Here is a 19,443-nt window from a genome sequence, read left to right on the forward strand (position 1 = left end):
TTTGTCTGTGCAAAAGTAGCCTAGATAATGTACAACAAAAACTGGTTAGTATTCACTTTTTAAAAACCAATTTCAGTTCTTATTTAATTTACTAAAAGTAATTTTCCTCCTCAGGGAATTGTAAGAGTTGGTAATGTGCTGGGTTGCCAGCAGGATAAAAAAATACTCTAACTTCCCAATATAAAAATCATTAAATCACATTCCTTAGATGATCATTGGCTGAAAATCATTAAAACAATATATTTTACATGTGAGATGGAAAAAATACATTCATTGTTTACATTTTCCTCATATAAAAATGCAATTGTAATTTGGAGATCTTCCACTTCAGTACATGGAGTGCTAGATATGAATATGGTGAAACTGTGCCTGGATATCTGTTACTAATAAATAACTGATTCTGTTATCCATATCTCCAAGGCTATTGCCCTATTCTGGGTCACCTGGGAATACATCAGACTACAGCTGGGCAAGACAAATTTACTATTGTACTACTTTCCTGAAAGTAGCCACAGAAATGAGGCTATACTTTTTTCAGTCACGTGACCTCCAAATGGTGAATCATAAAATGTGAAGATGAAAACTTTGGTATAATAAGCTGAAAACATTTATAATGTTGGTGTTGGTTTTCTTGTGAAGGAGCATGTCCTGGCACAGAGGTGTCACTCTGTTACAAGCAAATGTAGCATGGAGTGACAGCAGAGGAAACACATAAACAGAGGGGAGAAGAGTGGATAACATAAATATAATAAAAAGTAAACTAATAGCATCAGATAATAACAAGAAAATAAAGTGGTCACTGTATGGCTACTTTGAATGGATTTAATATATATACATATATATGTAGGCATATTTTGTAAAAAGTACAATGTATTAATGAAGAAAAGCACAATCTCTGTGATACAAGTAGGAAAAATAAATTGATTTTATTTTGATAATCATTTCCATAAAAAGACCATAAAGATGGTAGAAGAAAGGCGGCAAGGAAAACAAGAATGAGACAAAAGAAGTTTTAACCTCAATCGGGGGAAAATATCTTTAGTCAAAGATATTTATCAAAGAGAAAATTGCCTCTCTCTGATAATCATATTAATACCAATGGCTCTTAGATTACCGTTAGCCTTTATGAACTTGACTCCTTTCAGGTTGAAACTTATCATTTTCTTTCTCATGAAGGTAAAAGACCTCTGAGCACTGTCTACAGCTTTCCATTCGATGGCCAAGAAGAGGGTTACTTCATTTTCATAGTTTATCATAATCAAAGTTGATGGTAACAGGCAATACTGACAGAAAAGAAGTTAGAATTCAAACAAAGAAACAAAAGAAGCACATTGAAACAAAAACTATAAAAAACAGGCAGTAGAAAGTGCCACATGGAAAGAAAGACTGACTTATGATGAAAAGGACAAATAAAGCCAGTATTAACCAGACTAATGAAGAAAGCAAATAAGAAAAAAGCAGGAACAGATTGAGTAAGTGAAAATATATTTAGCTTTACCAGAAAAAAATTAAGTAGCTAAAAATGCACAAAAATAGTTGGAATAAAAAGTGAATGTATTACCATTTTGAAGTAGAAAATTGGAAAAAAATACTAAAGGCAAAAAAAAAATATGTGCAAGAACGAATTACATTAGAATTGGCATTTGTATAAAGGAACATTTAATCCTACTTAGAAATTTTTTTTCTAATAAGTCATGAGTGACTTGTGTACCTACAATATAACACACAGTGTATTCATTTTTTTAAAAAGCTACACTGTATAAAGGATCTCAGACACTGCTAATATGCACTTATAGCTGAGAGGAATAAGGCAAAACAAAGATTAGCTGAAAGTCAAAGTTTCACTTTCATCTTAATCTAGTGACACACACACAAAAATAAACAAACAGTGGTCTAGGAAGAAAATATAATCTAGCATTTCTATAAGGAGATTAACATAATCCTTAATTTATGAATAATTTATTGATTTTCTTACAGTCTCAGTTTTCTATTTAACATAAAGACTATGGCATCACACTTAGCCAGCCAATAGTTTATCAATGTATAAAAAAATAACTTTTAGTACTTTCACTTTTTTTGTTTTTGAGACAGAGTCTCACTCTGTTGCCCAAAAGCTGGAGTGCAGTGGCGTGATCTCAGCTCACTGCAACCTCTGCCTTCTGAGTTCAAGCAATTCTTCTATCTCAGCCTCCCAAGTAGCTGGGACTACAGGTGCTTGCCACCATGCCCAGCTAATATTTTTGTATTTTTAGTAAAGACGGGGTTTCACCGTATTGGCCAGGCTGGTCTCAAACTCCTGACCTTATAATCTGCCTGCTTTGGCCTCCCAAAGTGCTGGGATTATAGGTGTGAGCCACTGCATCTAGCCAGTTCTTTCACTTTCTAACAGAGTAAAAGCACAGAAATAATACCCCTGTCTCCTCTGCTTCATATTTCTGATAAACACTTTAGTGTTAGATCCATTTGAGTTCATCCCATACCTTCTCTACTTACTAGCTGCATGAGCTTAGTCAAGTTAATAAACCTCTCTCTGCCTTTTCTTCCTCTAGGTAAAATGAAGATATTTAGACTACCATCTGTTTTATATTCCTGCTAGTGCTGTTTTGAGAACAAAATTGATATAATGCAGGTTAAGTGACTGGCACTTAACAAGTACTACCTGCCATTATCCTTATTATCACTATGCTGTTCAAGTCAGATCCCAGAGATAATTTATGTTTATTGCATCATGTATATTTTTTTCTTCAGAAAAAGGAGAAAAAATGGAAGGGCTGTACCCTAAGCAACAACCTCCATAACCCAACACATCTCAAAATTACTTATTTATGTCACCTCTACTTGAACTTTCTTTTTTTGGAACAGTCTCACTCTGTCACCCAGGCTAGAGTCAAGTGGCATAATAGCTCACTGCAACCTCTTCCTCCTGGGTTCAACCATTTCTCCTGCCTCAGCCTCCTGAGTAGCTGGGATTACAGGTGCCCATCACCATGCCCAGCTAATTTTTTTGTATTTTTAGTAGAGATGGGGTTTCACCATGTTGGCCAAGCTGGTCTCCAACTCCTGACCTCAAGTGATTCACCTGCCTTGGCCTCCGAAAGTGATGGGATTACAGGCATGAGCCACCTCACCCAGCCAAGACTGATTGAACATCTAAACTATTTCCTATAAATACTTTTATCCCCTTCGGTATTCAGTTTAAGCTGCTGAAATAAAGTTCTTACCTTGGTAAATCATTCAAAATATATTTGTAAATTGGGCTTATAGTATTCCCATCCAAGGTGCCTTCAGGGCTACTTTGCTGTAATACTTCCATTGTTTTAGTCAAGGGGGATGAAGAAGACTGAGATAGTACTTCTCTGTGATCTTCTGCTTCTATTTTTGCCATTTTCAGCTAAAAGTGATAAAGAATGTTATTTAATTTTAAATGTAAAATCCTACATAGATTACACATAGAGGCTGGGCGTTAATCACAACTTACTTGTCATCATGTCATTTTAGACCATATAGCAACCATTAAATGTGAAAGTCCTTTAGAAATTTACAGATGAGGGTCGAAAGATCCAAGATGGCCATTTAGGAACAGCTCAGGATTGCAGCTCCCAGTGAAAGTGCAGAGAGTGAGTGGACACCGCATTTCCAGACAGATTTTTATTGCCCAAAGACCAGGAGATTCCTAGGCAGAGGAGCCCCACGGGTCGCCAGTGCAGCTGTTTTGGCCCGTGTGGTGGCTTTGCCCAGAGGGGCTGCTTTGCCAGCGCCCTGGTAAAACACACTGGTCTGATTGGAGCCCCAGGAAGTCACCCATTCATCTGATTTAAAAGGGGACTGAACACAGAGCCAGGCCAGGAGATTCCTGGGCAAAAAAAGTGCCATGAATCTCAGCACTGTCGTTTAAGCTGGCGCAGTGAGTCACCACATGGGAAATCACAGAGATCCCAGTGCCTTTTCAATAGGTGACTGGAACACCTGGGACAGAGTCGACTATTCAACTAAAAAAAAAAAAAAAAAGCCTCTGAGGAAGGGAGCCAGGTGATCCAGCTCAGCTGGTCCAACCCCCACAAAAGAACAGCAATCAGAAACTCTCTGGATTGAGAGTTTCACAGCAAGCACAGCTGAACCTGGGATGGTCCAGCTCTGTGGAAAAGGGGTGTCCACCATTACCAAGGCACTCCACCACTATGGAGGTAGTCCGCCATGGCTGAGGCAGCCTGCCATTGCCAAGGCAACCTGCCACTACAGAGAGAGTCCACCAATACAGAGATGGGCCACCATTGCTGAGGCAGTTCTAACTGCCCCCATATAAACAGGACTGCAGGGAAGTTCACACAGCAGCTGGGCGGAGACCACAGCAGCTTAGCAAAGCTTCTGCAGGCAGACAGTGACTAGGCTGCCTCCTTGCTGGGCAGGGCAGCCCTGAAAAAAAGGCAGCAGCACAAATGGAAACTCATAAATAAAGCCCTAACTCCCTGGGACAGAGCACCTAGGAACAAAAAGCGGTTTATGAGTTCTGCTGCAGCAGACATAAACGTACCTGCCCAGCAGCTCTGAATGAACAACGGACCTCAGAGCTCAGCACTTGAGTTCCTAAAAAGGACAGACTGTCTCCCAAGCAGCTCCCTGACCCCTGTATGTCCAAAGAGTCACCTCATAAAGGAGAGATCAGACTGACATTTGGTGGGTATCCTTCTGGGACAAAGATAGCAGAAGAAGAAATTGGTAGCAACCCTTACTGTTCTGCAGCTGCTGCAGGTGATCCCCAGGCAAGCAGGGCCTGTAGTGGACCTCAGCAGTCCTACAGCAGAGGGGCCAGATTGTTAGAAGGAAAACTAGAAAACAGAAATAACTTCATCATCAAGAAACAGAATGTCCACTCAGAGACCCAATCTGAAAGTCAGCAACTACAAAAACAACAGGTGGACAAATCCACAAAGATGGGAAGAAACCAGTGCAAAAAGAATGAAAACACCCAACACCAGAACACCTCTCTTCCTACAAGGGATCACAACTCCTCACTAGCAAGGGAATAAGGCTGGATGGGGAATGAGTATGATAAAATGACAGAATCAGGCTTCAGAAGGTGGGTAATAAGAAACTTCTGTGAGCTAAAAAAAAAAAGTTCTATCCCAATGCAAAGAAACTAAGAACCTTGAAAAAAGATTTGATGAAATAATAATGAGAATGGACAACTTAGAAAAGAATATAAGTGAATTGATGGAGCTGAAAAACAAAACACAAGAACTTCACGAAGCATGCACAAGTTTCAATAGCTGAAGTGACCAAGTAGAAGAAAGGATATCAGAGGTCAAAGATCAACTCAATGAAATAAAATGAGAAGGCAAGATTAGAGAAAAAAGGGTAAAAAGGAATGAACAAAGTCTCCAAGAAATGTGGGACTATGTGAAAAAAACCTAAGCTAGGTTTGATAGGTGTACCTGAATGTGACGAAGAGAAAAAATCCAAGCTGGAAAATACTCTTCAGTATATTATCCAGGACAACTTCCCCAACCTAGCAAGGCAGGCCAATATTCAAGTCCAGGAAATACAGAGAACATCACAAAAAATATTCCTCAAGAAGAGCAACCCCAAGGCACATAATCATCAGATTCACAAGGGTTGAAATGAAAAAGAAAATGCACAGGGCAGCCAGAGAGAAATGTTGGGTTACCCACAAAGGGAAGCCCATCAGACTCACAGCAGATCTCTCAGCAGAAACTCTACAAGCCAGAAGAGAGTGGGGGTCAATATTGAACATCCTTAAAGAAAAGAACTTTCAGCCCAGAATTTCATATCCAGCCAAACTAACCTTAATAAGTGAAGGAAAAATAAAATCCTTTGCGAACAAGCAAGTACTCAGAGATTTCATTACCACCAGGCCTGCTTTACAAGAGCTCCTGAAAGAGGCTCCACACATAGAAAGGAACAACCAGTACCAGCCACTCCAAAAACACCAAATGGTAAAGAGCATCAACACAATGAAGAATCTGCATCAACTAATGGACAAAACAGCCAGCTAGCATCAAAACAGCAGTATCAAATTCACACATAACAATATTAACTCTAAATGTAAATGGACTAAATGCCCCAATCAAAATACACAGACTGGAAAACTGGCTAAAAAGCCAAAACCCATCAGTGTGCTGTATCCAGGAAACCCATCTCACATGCAAGGATACACAAAGGCTCAAAATAAAGGGATGGAGGAAGATTTACCAAGCAAATGGAGAAAAAAAAAAAAAAGCAGGAGTTACAATTCCCATCTCTGATAAAATAGACTTTAAACCAACAAAGAACAAAAGAGACAAAGGACATTACATAATGGTAAAAGGATCAATGCAACAAGAAGAGCTAACAATCCTAAATATATATGCAGCGAATACAAGAGCACCCAATACATAAGGTAAGTTCTTAATGACTTACAAAGAGACTTAGTCTCCCACACAATAATAGTGGGAGACTTTAACACCCCATTGTCAATATTAGACAGATCAAGCAGACAGAAAATTAACAAAGATATCCAGGACTTGAACTCACACTTGAAACAAGCAAACATAATAGACATTTACATAACTCTCCAACACAAATCCACAGAATATACATTCTTCTCAGCACCACATCACACCTACTCTAAAACTGACCACATAATTGGAAGTAAATCACTCCTCAGCAAATGCAAAAGAATGGAAATCATAACAAACAGTCTCTCAGACCACAGAGCAATCCAGTTAGAACTCAGATTTCAAAAACTAACTCAGAATCACACAGCGTCATGGAAACGGAACAACTGGCTCTTGAATGTTGACTGGATAAACAATGAAATGAAGGCAGAAATAAAGAAGTTCTTCAAAACCAACGAGAATGAAGACACAACATACCAGAATCTCTGGGACACATTAAAAGCAGTCTCTAGAGAAAAATATATATAGCATACCCACATAAGAAGCAAGGAGAGATCTAAAATTACACCCTATCATCAAAATTGAAAAAGCTAGAGGAGCAAGATAAAAAAAACTCAAAACCTAGCAGAAGACAAGAAATAACTAAGATCAGAGCAGAAATGAAGGAGATAGAGACACAAAAAACCCTTCAAAAAAATCAATAAATCCCAGAGCTAGTTTTTCAAAAAGTCAACAAAATAGACAGACCACTAGCCAGATTAATAAAATAGAAAAGAGAGAATAACCAAACTGAAGCAATAAAAAAACGGTAAGGGGGATATCACCACAGATTCCACAGAAATTCAAACCATCATCAGAGATTATTACAAACAGCTCTATGCACATAAACTAGTAAACCTGGAAGAAATGGATAAATTCCTGGACACTTGTGTCCTCCCAAGCCTAAAGCAGGAAGAAGTTGAAACCCTGAATAGACCAATAAAAAGGTCTCAAGTTGAGGCAGCAATTAAGAGCCTACCACCCAAAAAAAGCACAGGTCCATATGGGTTCACAGCTGAATTTTATCAGACATACAAACAGGAGCTGGTACCATTCCTTCTGAAACTATTCCAAATAATCCAAAAAGAGGAGATCCTTCCCAAATCATTTTATGAGACCAACATCATCCTGATACCAAAACACGGCAGAGACTCAACAAGAAAAGAAAACTTCAGGCCAATATTGATGATGAACATAGATGCAAAAATCTTCAATAAAATACTGGCAAGCCGATTGAAACAGCACATCGAAAAGCTTATCCACCATGATCCAGTAGGATTCATCCCGGGGATGCAAGGCTGGTTCAACATATGCAAGTCTATAATCGTAATTCACCACATAAACAGAACCAAAGACAAAAACCACAATTATCTCAATTTATGCAGAGAAGGCCTTTGACAAAATTCAACAGCGCTTTATGCTAAAAACACTCAATAAACTAGGTATTGACAGGACATATCTCAAAATATTAAAAACTATTTACAACAAACCAACAGCAAATATCATATTGAATGGGCAAAAACTGTAAGCATTCCCTTTGAAATCTGGCACTAGACAAGGATGCCCTCTCTCACCACTCCTATTCAATATAGTACTGGAAGTTCTAGCCAGAGCAATCAGGCAAGAAAAAGAAATAAAGTGTATTCAAATAGGAAAGTAGGAAGTCAAATTGTCTCTAGTTGCAGACAACATGTTTGTATATCTAGAAGAACCCATCGTCTCAGCCCAAAATCTTCTGAAACTGATAAGCAACTTCAGCAAAGTCTCAGGATACAAAATCAATGTGCAAAAATCACAAGCATTCCTATACACCAATAACAGACTTAAAGAGAGCCAAATCAAGATCGAACTGCCATTCACAATTGCTACAAAGAGAATAAAATACCTACTAGGAATACAACTAACAAGGAACGTAAAGGACCTTTTCAAGAGAACTACAAACCACTGCTCAATGAAATAAGAGAGGACACAAACAGATGGAGAAACATTCCATGTTCACAGTTAGGAAGAATCTATATCGTGAAAATGGTCATACTGCCCAAAGTAACTTACAGATTCAATGCTATCCCCATCAAGCTACCAATGACCTTCTTCACAGAACTGGAAAAAAACCACCTTAAACTTCATATGGAACCAAAAGAGAGCCCACATAGCAAAGTCAATTCTAAGCAAAAAGAACAAAGCGGTAGGCATCACACTACCAGACTTCAAGCTATACCACAAGGCTACAGTAATCAAAACAGCATGGTATTGGTACCAAAACAGAGATATAGACCAATGGGACAGAACAGAGGCCTCGGAGGCATCAGAACATATTTACAACCATCCAACCTTTGAGAAACCTGATGAAAACAAGCAATGGGGAAATGACTCCCTGTTTAATAAATGGTGTTGGGAAAACAGGCTAGCCATGTGCAGAAAGCAGAAACTGAACCCCTTCCTGACACCTTACACTAAAATTAACTCCAGATGGATTAAAGACTTAAACATAAGACCTAACACCATAAAAACCCTAGAAGAAAATCTAGGCAAAACCATTCAGGACATAGGCATAGGCAAGGACTTCATGACCAAAACTCCAAAAGCATTGGCAACAAAAGCCAAAATAGACAAATGGGACCTAATCAAATTCCACAGCTTCTGCACAGCAAAAGAAACAGTCATTAGAGTGAATCAGCAACCAACAGAATAGGAAAAAATGTTTGCAGTTTACCCATCTGACAAAGGGCTGATATCAAGAATTTACAAAGAGCTAAAACAGATTTACAAGAAAAAAACAAACAAGCCCATTCAAAAGTGGGCAAAGGATATGAATAGACACTTTACAAAAGAAGACATACATGCGGCCAACAAACATATCAAAAAATGCTCATCATCACTGGTCATTAAAGAAATGCAAATCAAAACTACATTGAGATACTATCTCACGCCAGTTAGAATGGCGATCATTAAAAAATCTGGAGACAACAGATGCTGGAGAGGATGTGGAGAAATAGGAACACTTTTACACTGTTGGTGAGAGTGTAAATTAGTTCAACCATTGTGGAAGACAGTGTGACGATTCCTCAAGGACCTAGAAATAGAAATTTCACTTGACTCAGCAATCCTATTACTGGGTATATATCCAAAGGATTATAAATCGTTCTACTATAAGGACACATGCACACAAATGTTCATGGCAGCACAGTTTACAATAGCAAAGACCTGGAACCAACCCAAATGCCCATCGATGATAGACTGGACAGGGAAAATGTGGCACATATACACCATGGAATAGTATGCAGCCATCAAAAACAATGAGTTCTTGTCCTTTGTAGGGACATGGATGAACCTGGAGACCATCATTCTCAGCAAACTGACACAAGGGCAGAAAATCAAACACTGCATGTTCTCACTCATAGGCGGGTGTTGAACAATGAGAACACATGGACACAGGGAGGGGAACACTACACACTGTAGTCTGTTGGGGGGAACAGGAGAGGGACAGCATGGGGTGGGGAGTTGGGGAGAGATAGCAGGGGGAGAAATGCCAGATATATGTGAAGGGGAGGAAGACAGCAAATCACACTGCCACATGTGTACCTATGCAACAATCTTGCATGTTCTTCACATGTACCCCAAAACCTAAAATGCAATTAAATAAAAATATATACCAATATTATAGGAGTTATTAAAAAATTATTTTTTGGCAGCTAGAAAGGGTAAGAGAGTTCTGGGTGGAATTTTCCTTTAATAAAATGCAGCCCCAAACCATTTCTTCTCTAACAGAAAGCAGCCTGAAGAGTCAGGTATAAATATGCAAACTAGAAGCTTTTATATGTAAATGCCGGCAGCTGTACCTGGAAGCCAGGTACATTCAAAATGGTGTTTTTCACTCTCTTTTCCTTGTCACCACATGTGCTGGTATGATGGCAGCCACCAAATGAAACCACCTTTTCGGGCATCATGGCCACTGCCAGGTAGAGGCCTCATTTGCATAATACTAAAAACTAGTGTGGGAGGGCCAGTTTTTACAGGGGCTATGAAGATAGGACACCTGGTCAAATCAATCCCCTGGACCCTATGTAAATTAATGACCACCTCCTCAAGCCTCTGTACAAAATCAATTGTGTTCCAGCAAACCAGAGCCCCTCTGTTCGGTGACCCACTTTCTCAGCATGAGAAAACCTTTTCTCTCTCTCTCTCTTTTTTTTTGTCTATTAAACTGTCTGCTCCTGAAAAAAAAGAAATTAACAGATGAGAGCCTAAAGAAAGAAAAAAATATGAATCTAACTCTATAATTGGTACAATACTGTTTAAGAACAAAAAAATGCTCATTTGTTCAAAACATTTTAATTTTTGCTATTTGCTGGAAAACTGCGTATATAAATTACAAGTAGAATTACTGAAAAAGCACACAATAACAATTTTTATTTTTGGTCTGTCCTTCGTCCCTCTTTTTTGGAACTTACCTTCCTCCTGATTCTGTCTGTCAATTATGTGGCCTTGCCTTCAAGACATAGAAATGAATGTCTACAAGGCTGGCCAATAAAAATTCCCTATTCTCCCACACACAGAGATTGGTAAATCAGAGTCCTGATGAAGAAAGCAAGCAGGGCTCTATTCTCCTGGATTGCTAACTTTAAGAAAAATGTAAACCTCCACCATTGAGATGAAGCCAAGTGAGATGAAAACAGACATAAGAGATGGAGAGAGAGAGAAAGTGAGTTCCTGATGACAACATTTAAATCCATGAAACCAGCTATTAAAAACAACAACCTCTTTAGTTTCTTATGTACATGAGTCAACAATTTCCTTGCTTTGCTTAAGCTAGTTTGAGTTGGGATTTTCTTATTTGCAATCTAGAAATATTGAGCAATACAGACAATTGAAACTTTCTTATGACCAAAACAACATGCCCATAAGAAATCATGTCAAACAATGTTATTTATAGCAGCAGTCCCCAACCTTTTTAGCACTAGGGACCAGTTTCATGGAAAACAATTTTTCCACAGACCAAAGGGTAGGGGATCAGTACCTCGGGTTTGGAGATACCTGACCTATAGGATCCTTTTGAGGGTGTAATCATGGACTCACGATGCTGATTAAAATGGCTACAAAATTTCACCTCTGAAGTATCCCACTAAGACAATAAAGAGGAGTCATAAATTAAGATGACATGCCAGGCCTAAGGAAAATATACTACTTTTAAGTAAATTACATTTACTTTTTTACTGTTGCTCTGAAATAAATGCTTTCATTCATTCACATATTATTCACTGGGCACCTAAAATATATCTGATATTGTTCTAGGCACTTAAAAGTTTTCAGTGAACAAAGTAGAAAAAAAAATCATTATGCCCTATGCAGCTTACTTTCAAGTGGAAACAGATAATCAACAATAAACATCATAAATGAGAAAATTGTATAGATATTAATAGGCAATAAATGCTACAGGGAAAAACTGATGAGGAAAAGGTAAATTGCAAGTATGCGGGAGTGGAGGGAATTGCAACTTTAAGTAGGGTTGTCGTTGTAGGCCTCATAGAGCTGGTAGCCTTTGGACAAAGACATGAAGGAGGCAAGAAAGTTAGTCATGCAGATACCCAGGTAGACCCAGGAGGGGGCCTTAGGGCAGGCATCTGGGAGGTCCTAAAGAGGGATATATGTGGCAAGTATGAAGAACAGCAAAAGTAGATGAATAGATGAACAAGGGAGAATATAGTTGGGATGAGGTAAGAAGGGCAATGGAGGAGATGGACACAAAACAGGGCTGTGGAAGACATTGTTAGGGCTTTGACAGAACTAGTAAGCCCATGGAATGTTTGGAGCAAGGGAGAAATATGATTTTTTTTTAAATAAATAATTTTGAATTCTTTCTCAAGATTGCACCAAATGTATTGAAATAACTGTACTGCAATGTCCTGATGTGTCCATATAGCAGTATTTTCTAATACTTGTATAAACTTTGTGACAGAGACTGCCAATTATCTGCCAATATCCATTTCTTGTTCCTTCTACAAAACTAGAATCCCTGATTTTTAACTGAGACATATGGCTGCCTAAAATAAAGACTGTATTTTCCAGTTTTCCTTGTAGCTGGGTAGGCCTATATGAACATGTTCTGGCCAATGACACGTTAGTGGAGATGGTCCATGCAAGTGAGTGTACCCTCCTTTTTCCTTCTTTCCACTACCTAGAATGAAAACAATGGCTAGTCCTGGATTGGTCGTCTTTAATTCTGATATGATGCTAAGAATGAAAGCCAGGACTGAGGGATGATTGAAGGTGTCTGAACCTCTGACAAGATGGAGTACCATATCAACCCTGGACTACCCACCTCCAGACTTTTACACGAGAAATAAGCACCTAGCTTGTTCAAAACAGTGTTAATTTGGGTCTTTGTTAATTGCAGTTAAACCTAATCCTGAAACACCTGCCTCTCTTGAACTAAATTGCTTTTGCAAGAACCTAAAATACATAGTATTTACTTAGAGCAAAGAAATAAGGAGAACACTAGAATGGTTTAAAATATAAATTTAACTTGGAATCTAGTAATCTGAGGTTTTGGGCTTTGCAGGGTTGAAGAACTATTTGTGCATCCCAAACTGGAACTATAAAAAGTAGCACTCTACAGTGATGGTGACAGAAGATGAGACTGTGGTTCTAAGCTTTTAAAAAACACTTTTCTGTAAGATTTCTTCATTGGTTGGGCATGATGGCTCATGCCTGTAATTCCAACACTTTGGGAGGCCAAGGAGGAAGGACTGCTTGAGTCCAGGAGTTTGAGACCAGTCTGGAAAACACATTAAGAACCTGACTTTACAAAAAATAAATTAACTGGGTGTGATGGTGCATGCCTCTAGTCCTAGCTACGTGGCTTGAGCCACGGAGATTAAGGCTGCAGTGAGCCACGATCATGACTCTGCACTCCAGCCTGGGTGACAGAGTGAGACCTGTCTCAATCAATCAATAAATAAAACTAACCTAGTTGTCAAAGATCAGATTAAGGTTGCTGTTTTTCCACCTAAGCTTGTTGTGTTAGAAGACCTCAAAGGAATTACCTTTATGTTGAAGCACAGAGTCAGGGAATAAAAAACCAATAGCCAGGATAAGTGTGTCTAGATGTGATCTTTGGCTGTGACCATGGGATTATCTATAGATTGGAAGTCTACTAATTTAAGGGAAGAAGAAGGAGCAGTGTTAAATTGCTAAAGAAACCACAAAGCTGTCTGAAAACCACAATTGACCTGTAAATCAAATCTCATGCCCACATTTGTATTGACAGGAAGCAGGCTGCAAAAGCTGTTCAGTACTCTAGAGCAGCAAATTCTCCATTGACCACCTCAGATGTGGTCAGGAAATACAATGTACAAGAAAGATCCTTTCCAAAAGGCAGAATTAGGATTATTCTGATGAACTTATCAAGAAAATTGCTCCCCTGCTAGGGAAGGGAACCTTTACAATTCCTATCTAGCCTAGCAGAATTGATAACCACTATAAACTCGTGACTCTTGGGTTAATCCTCTTCTCCTCCTTTCCAAATATACATTCATTATGTTAGGTGTGATGGGGCAAATGCATTATCTTTTAGTTTACAGGTTACTGGACGAACTAGACTTAATGAAAAGAACTGTGCATTAACCCAACACCCTAGATTTTGAGCCATTTTTAAAATGGATCATATTTGGGGTTTGCATACAAAATTAAAAGCTAGAACAGGCATGTATGATCAAGAATAGGTGGTTATGTTCTATCTACAGGAAGAAGGGTGTACCAAAGATATTTTGGTGGCTAAAGGGTTGGATTGTGGAATAAACTGTTAGATATTCACTAAAATCTGTTCTCCTCCTTTATAGTATCTAGCTAAAGCCTTTTTTTCCATCTACATGTTGCCACATGACCACATGACTAAATTCTGGTCAGCAGAATGTAAGCAGAAATGGTATATGTGACTTCAGGAACTGTCACCAAAGAAGGGGGTATGGGGAATAATTTTCAGCCTTCTTTTCTTCCTTCCTGATATCTGAAATATGATCATGGTTTAAAGCTGGAATAGCCATGAATGATCATGAATCCACCATCTGTGGCTTTGGAAATGGAAACCACTCACAGCACAGCAACAAAATGGAAGAACTTAGAGCATTATACTAGCCCTCCAGACCTTTATATAAGTGAGAAATAAACCTTTCTTTCCTTACCCAGCTTCAATGTAAACTTTTCTTAACATTTTGTACACACTATTATTTCCAGTCTCTAGACCTTTGCTCACACTGCTCCTACATTGTTGATGATTTAGAAACCTAAAAGCCAACTTGGTATAATGATAAAGACTTCTTTTTTCCATTTCCCAAAGTTCATGTTCAAGTCAGTTGGTTGCTTGAAATTAAGAATGAATTTTCCTATGTACTATGGTCAGAATGCTTCTGTCCTCACCGCCCCCCACTGCCACCATATTTCTATGTTGAAACTTAATCCCCAATGTGATATTATTATGAGGCAGGGCCTTCAGGAAGGTAATTAAGTCATAAAGGTGGAATCTTTTTAAAATGCAAGGGCACATTATCAGTAAGGAAGCAGATACTCACCAGACACTGCTGGTGCCTTGATTTTAGATATCTCAGCTTCCAGAACTGTGAGGAATAAATTTCTATTCTTTGTATGTTATTCAGTCTGAGGTATTTTACTATAGCAGCCCAGAGTAAAAGACTATGAAAACAAATATATACATTGATCAGTTTCCTTGCCTCATCCAATATATGCTAGTGATACCTGAAGCAACTCTCCAATAATATCATAGTTTAAAAAAATTATGAGAGCTGAAACTAGTCTGTCCTGTTCACTTTGCATTCACAGTGCTTGATTCAGTGTGTAGCACATAGTAGTGATGCAATAAACATTAGTTAAAGAAATATGGGAAATTGTACTTCAGATGCCAAAAACACATTTATCCACATCAGCAACATATAATCCTTATGGGATTATAGTTTCGACAAATTTTTAATGTTAATTTTTTCTATATTCCCTAGCCAAATAATTTATTATCCAAACTGGTCCTGTCCCAGGCAAATCAAGATGTCTAGGTTCTACCTATCTAAATTTAAATAGACTCCTTTTTGAAAAGAGAAGGTACCACCCCATATCTCCATGGTTGCATATGTACCCATAGGACTCACCAAAGATTTACTGTTTGCTGCTTTTTAAAGAAGGCACCAAAAAGTCTCTGTTTTTATCTTGATGAAAATAATGTTTTGCTCTTTAAGGAAGAAAAAAAAGCATTTCCTCCTCACTAGCTCCATTCCCAGTAGTGAGTAGGATTTCCTACCTCAGCTATCTGGTTTTCCTTTACCTAGGGATGATACACGCGGCCTTTTTGCATTTTTAAAATCTGGTCCTAAAAGGCCTTTAAGTTAAATTGCTGGATTTCCCAGGATATAAAAAAGATGAGCAAGAATTGCTCTGCAGTAGACAAATCTACCCCAGCACAACTATTCTGGGGCAGTGAGACCTTGGAAGAAAGTGACTCTGTGGAGTGTATGTGGTTCTATGAGAGAGAAGGAGAGGAGCATGAGGGATGGAGAAAAGGAGAAAGAGAGGTGGATTTGAAAGGCTAGGTGATGTGAACTGTGATCTGGGGGAACGAGTGAAGGGTACTCTAATTGAGCACAATACTGAAGGAATTGTGTTAGCCACTGAGATGGTTAATGTTGTGGGACAACTTGGCAGGGCCATGGTGACCAGCTATTTGATCAACAATTGTTCTGGGTGTTTTCTGTGAAGGTGGTTTTTTGATGAGATTAACATTTAAATGGGTAGACTCTGAGTAAAGCAGTTTACCCTCCATAATGTGGGTGGGCCTCATCCAATCAGTTTAAAGCTTTTATAGAAAAAAGACTGACTTCCCCTGGGTAAGAAGGAATTCTTCCAGCAGGTTGTCTTTGGACTTTAATTGTACCCCTTCCCTAAGTCTCTAGCCTGGTAGCTTACCCCATCAGATTTTGGACTCACTTGGCCTCTGCAATCTCAGGAGCCAATTCTTAAAAATCAATCAATTAATCGTTCTCTCTCTCTCTCTCTCTCTCTCTCTCTGTTCATATATATATATATTGATTAAAGAATGAGTAGGGAAGGAAAAGGAGAAAACAAGGTAGAAGAAAAATTGGTAGAGGGTAAGAGAATGAATTTGGTTTTTGACTCATGGAATTTGAAGTCTCTGGCAAGCAGGTAAGGACACCACTGGTTGACTGATGAGTAAGAGATGTCCAACATGAAAGCCTCCTTGAATCTACTGGAGTTTGGTGGAGTTGGCCTTTCCACATCTTGGGAAGAGTGCTAGTTGGGAGGAGAGCGAGTAGGGAGGAGCTTTTCTGCAGGTGACTCTGGCTTCCAGAAGAGGGCAGCAAAAAGGATGCTTTAGAAGAAAGAATTTGGCTAAGTATGTGCATTTCAAGCCAAAGGTTTCTAGAAACTTCTTTCACAGGTAGGGCATTCAACAACAGTGCCCACTACGGTGAAGCATTGTATTGGTCCAAGAAGAAAGTGATGGCAAAATAACATTGAGGCCAATTCACCCTGCAAGTAGAATCTCTGAGCTATGTTTGGTTTGGTTAAGAATGGAAATTTTACTTTCATATATGTGAAGATAGATAGATAGATAGATAGATAGATAGATAGATAGATAGATAGTCATGCATTGCTTAACAATGGGGATACGTTCTGAGAAATCCATTGATGGGTGATTACATTGGGCAAATATCACACAGTATACTTACACAAACCTAGATGGCATACTACACATCTAGGCTCTATGGTATAGCTGATTGCTCCTAGGCTACAAACCTGTATAGCATGTTACCATGTAGAATACCATGGGCAATTTTAATGCTATAATAAGTATTTGTGTATCTAAACAGAAAAAGTAATGCATTCCACTACAACATTACAATAGCTATGTCACTTGGTGATAGGAATTTTTCACTTCCATTATAATCTCATGAAAGTACCGCTGCAAATGTAGTCTATCCTTAAGCAAAACATTCTTATGCAATGCATAAGTACAAACACACACATACACACATACACGTGCACACACACACACACACGTGCACACACACACGCACATAGGCATACATGCATGCATGCACACATTTTTTTTTTTTGGTCCTTTTTCTCTGGAGAACCCTGACTAACATACCCTCTTTCAAAGACCATGTTGCCTTGCAAGGCTGAGGTGGAACTGGTGCCAGAAAGACTTTCCTGAAGGAAGGACCAGTAGAGCCAGTCAGATGATGGATCAGTTATGATGATGTGGGTCAGCAAGAAGCTATGGCAATGACAGCACCACCAATAGTACTGGCAACACCAACAGACAAACTAACTGACATTAGGGGTCATTCTCATTCTGGAAGGGGCAGCTGGAGAACTTTCTTTTGAACAACAATTAACACCTGAGGTTCATGGATAATCTACAGGAGATGGGAAGCTCAAAGATTATGAGTCTACACTTGCTATTAAGTAAGCATACGGAGGAGTAAAAGAAATATAACATAATTTACACCCAATAGTATTATGGACGAATTCGTACCTATTGACATAACTCATCATGTCTTTCTCTGGCACTTTTTAACTATGTGACCTTAAGTATCATGAATATTTTTCAGCCTCAGTCTTCTCATGTGCAAAACAGGGTAACTATGTGGTTATGAGGATTAAATGAAATGGTGAACTTGAAAGCATTTGGCACAGGACTTGGCACATGGTAAACTTTGAATAAATGTCTGAATCTGCATCAAATAAGAAAAAGTATCGCTCTATACATAGTTTAGTAAGAGAGGTTGCTTTTCTCCACCCAGCACTCCTCTGTTGGCCCTCTTACTCTCCCTCCCCCTTTAAATGTTTCATGATAGGGTGGGTGAAGCTCTCTTCTAAGGCATGTTTAACAACCATTGCCTGTTGAATTCTTTCATAGGTTGAGTCCTAATTGGGAAATACTTATAAGTGAAAATCTAGCTGTGTATAGCAAATCAAAAGTATATGATTAAAAAGTAAAGCCCCTTGCAGAACAAAATCCACTGACTATCCTGGTGTGTTTACCATATAATCCAATTATTAAAACATAAAATTTGCATCTAACTATTCAAAATAACCTGAAAAAACAGCAATAGTTTTACTTTTTACTTATGCACAATTATAATCCTAACTTTCAGTGAAAGAGGTAATTATTTTAGTGGTAGGTGTAGTTTGTTTGTTTGGTTGTTTCCCATAAAATAGTTCAGGAGTCAAAGCTAGATGCAGTGGCTCATGCTTATAATCCCAGAATTTTCAGAGGCCAAGGTGGGAGGATTTCTTGAGCCCAGTAGTTCAAGACCAGTTCAACACAGTAAGACACCATCTCTACAAACAAATTTTTCTTAAAAATTAGCCAGGCAGAGTGGTGCATGCCTATAGTCTTAGCTACTTGGTAGACTGAGGCAAGAGGATCACTTGAACCCAGGAGTTTCAAGGTTGCAGTGAGTATGATTGTGCCACTGTACTCTAAACTGGGTGTCAGAGTAAGATCCTGACTTTTTTTTTTTTTTTGAGACGCAGTTTCACTCGTGTTGCACAGGCAGGAGTAAAATGGTGCAATCTTGGCTCATCACAACCTCCACCTCCCAGGTTCAAGAATTCTCCTGCCTTAGCCTCCCGAGTAGCTGGGATTACAGACGTGTCACCACATCTGGCTAATTTTTATATTCTTAGTAGAGATGGGGTTTCTCCATGTTGGTCACGCTGGTCTTGAACTCCCAACCTCAGGTGATCCACCAGCCTTGGCCTCCCAAAGTGCTGGGATTACAGGTGTTAGCCACAATGCCTGGCCTAACCTTGCCTCTTAAAAAAATTAAATAGAGGTGGGGCACAGTGGCTCATGTCTCTAATCCCAGTACTTTGGGAGGTCGAGGTGGACAGATCACTTGAGGTCAGGAATTTAAGAACAGTCTGGCCAACATGGTGAAACCCTATCTCTACTAAAAATAAAAAAATTAGCCGG

General features: G+C 38.9%; 1 protein-coding gene across 1 annotated transcript in view; it reads right to left on the reverse strand.

Moving 5' to 3' along the window:
- DCDC1 (doublecortin domain containing 1) overlaps positions 1-19,443 on the reverse strand; it is a 105,553-nt gene that overhangs the window by 60,823 nt on the left and 25,287 nt on the right. The window contains 1 exon segment of the mRNA XM_078340784.1: positions 3,222-3,391. Within this exon segment, the coding sequence (XP_078196910.1) occupies positions 3,222-3,391 (170 nt within the window).

This window comes from Callithrix jacchus, chromosome 10, assembly GCF_049354715.1.
Source record: "Callithrix jacchus isolate 240 chromosome 10, calJac240_pri, whole genome shotgun sequence".
Classification (NCBI taxonomy): Eukaryota; Metazoa; Chordata; class Mammalia; order Primates; family Cebidae; genus Callithrix; species Callithrix jacchus.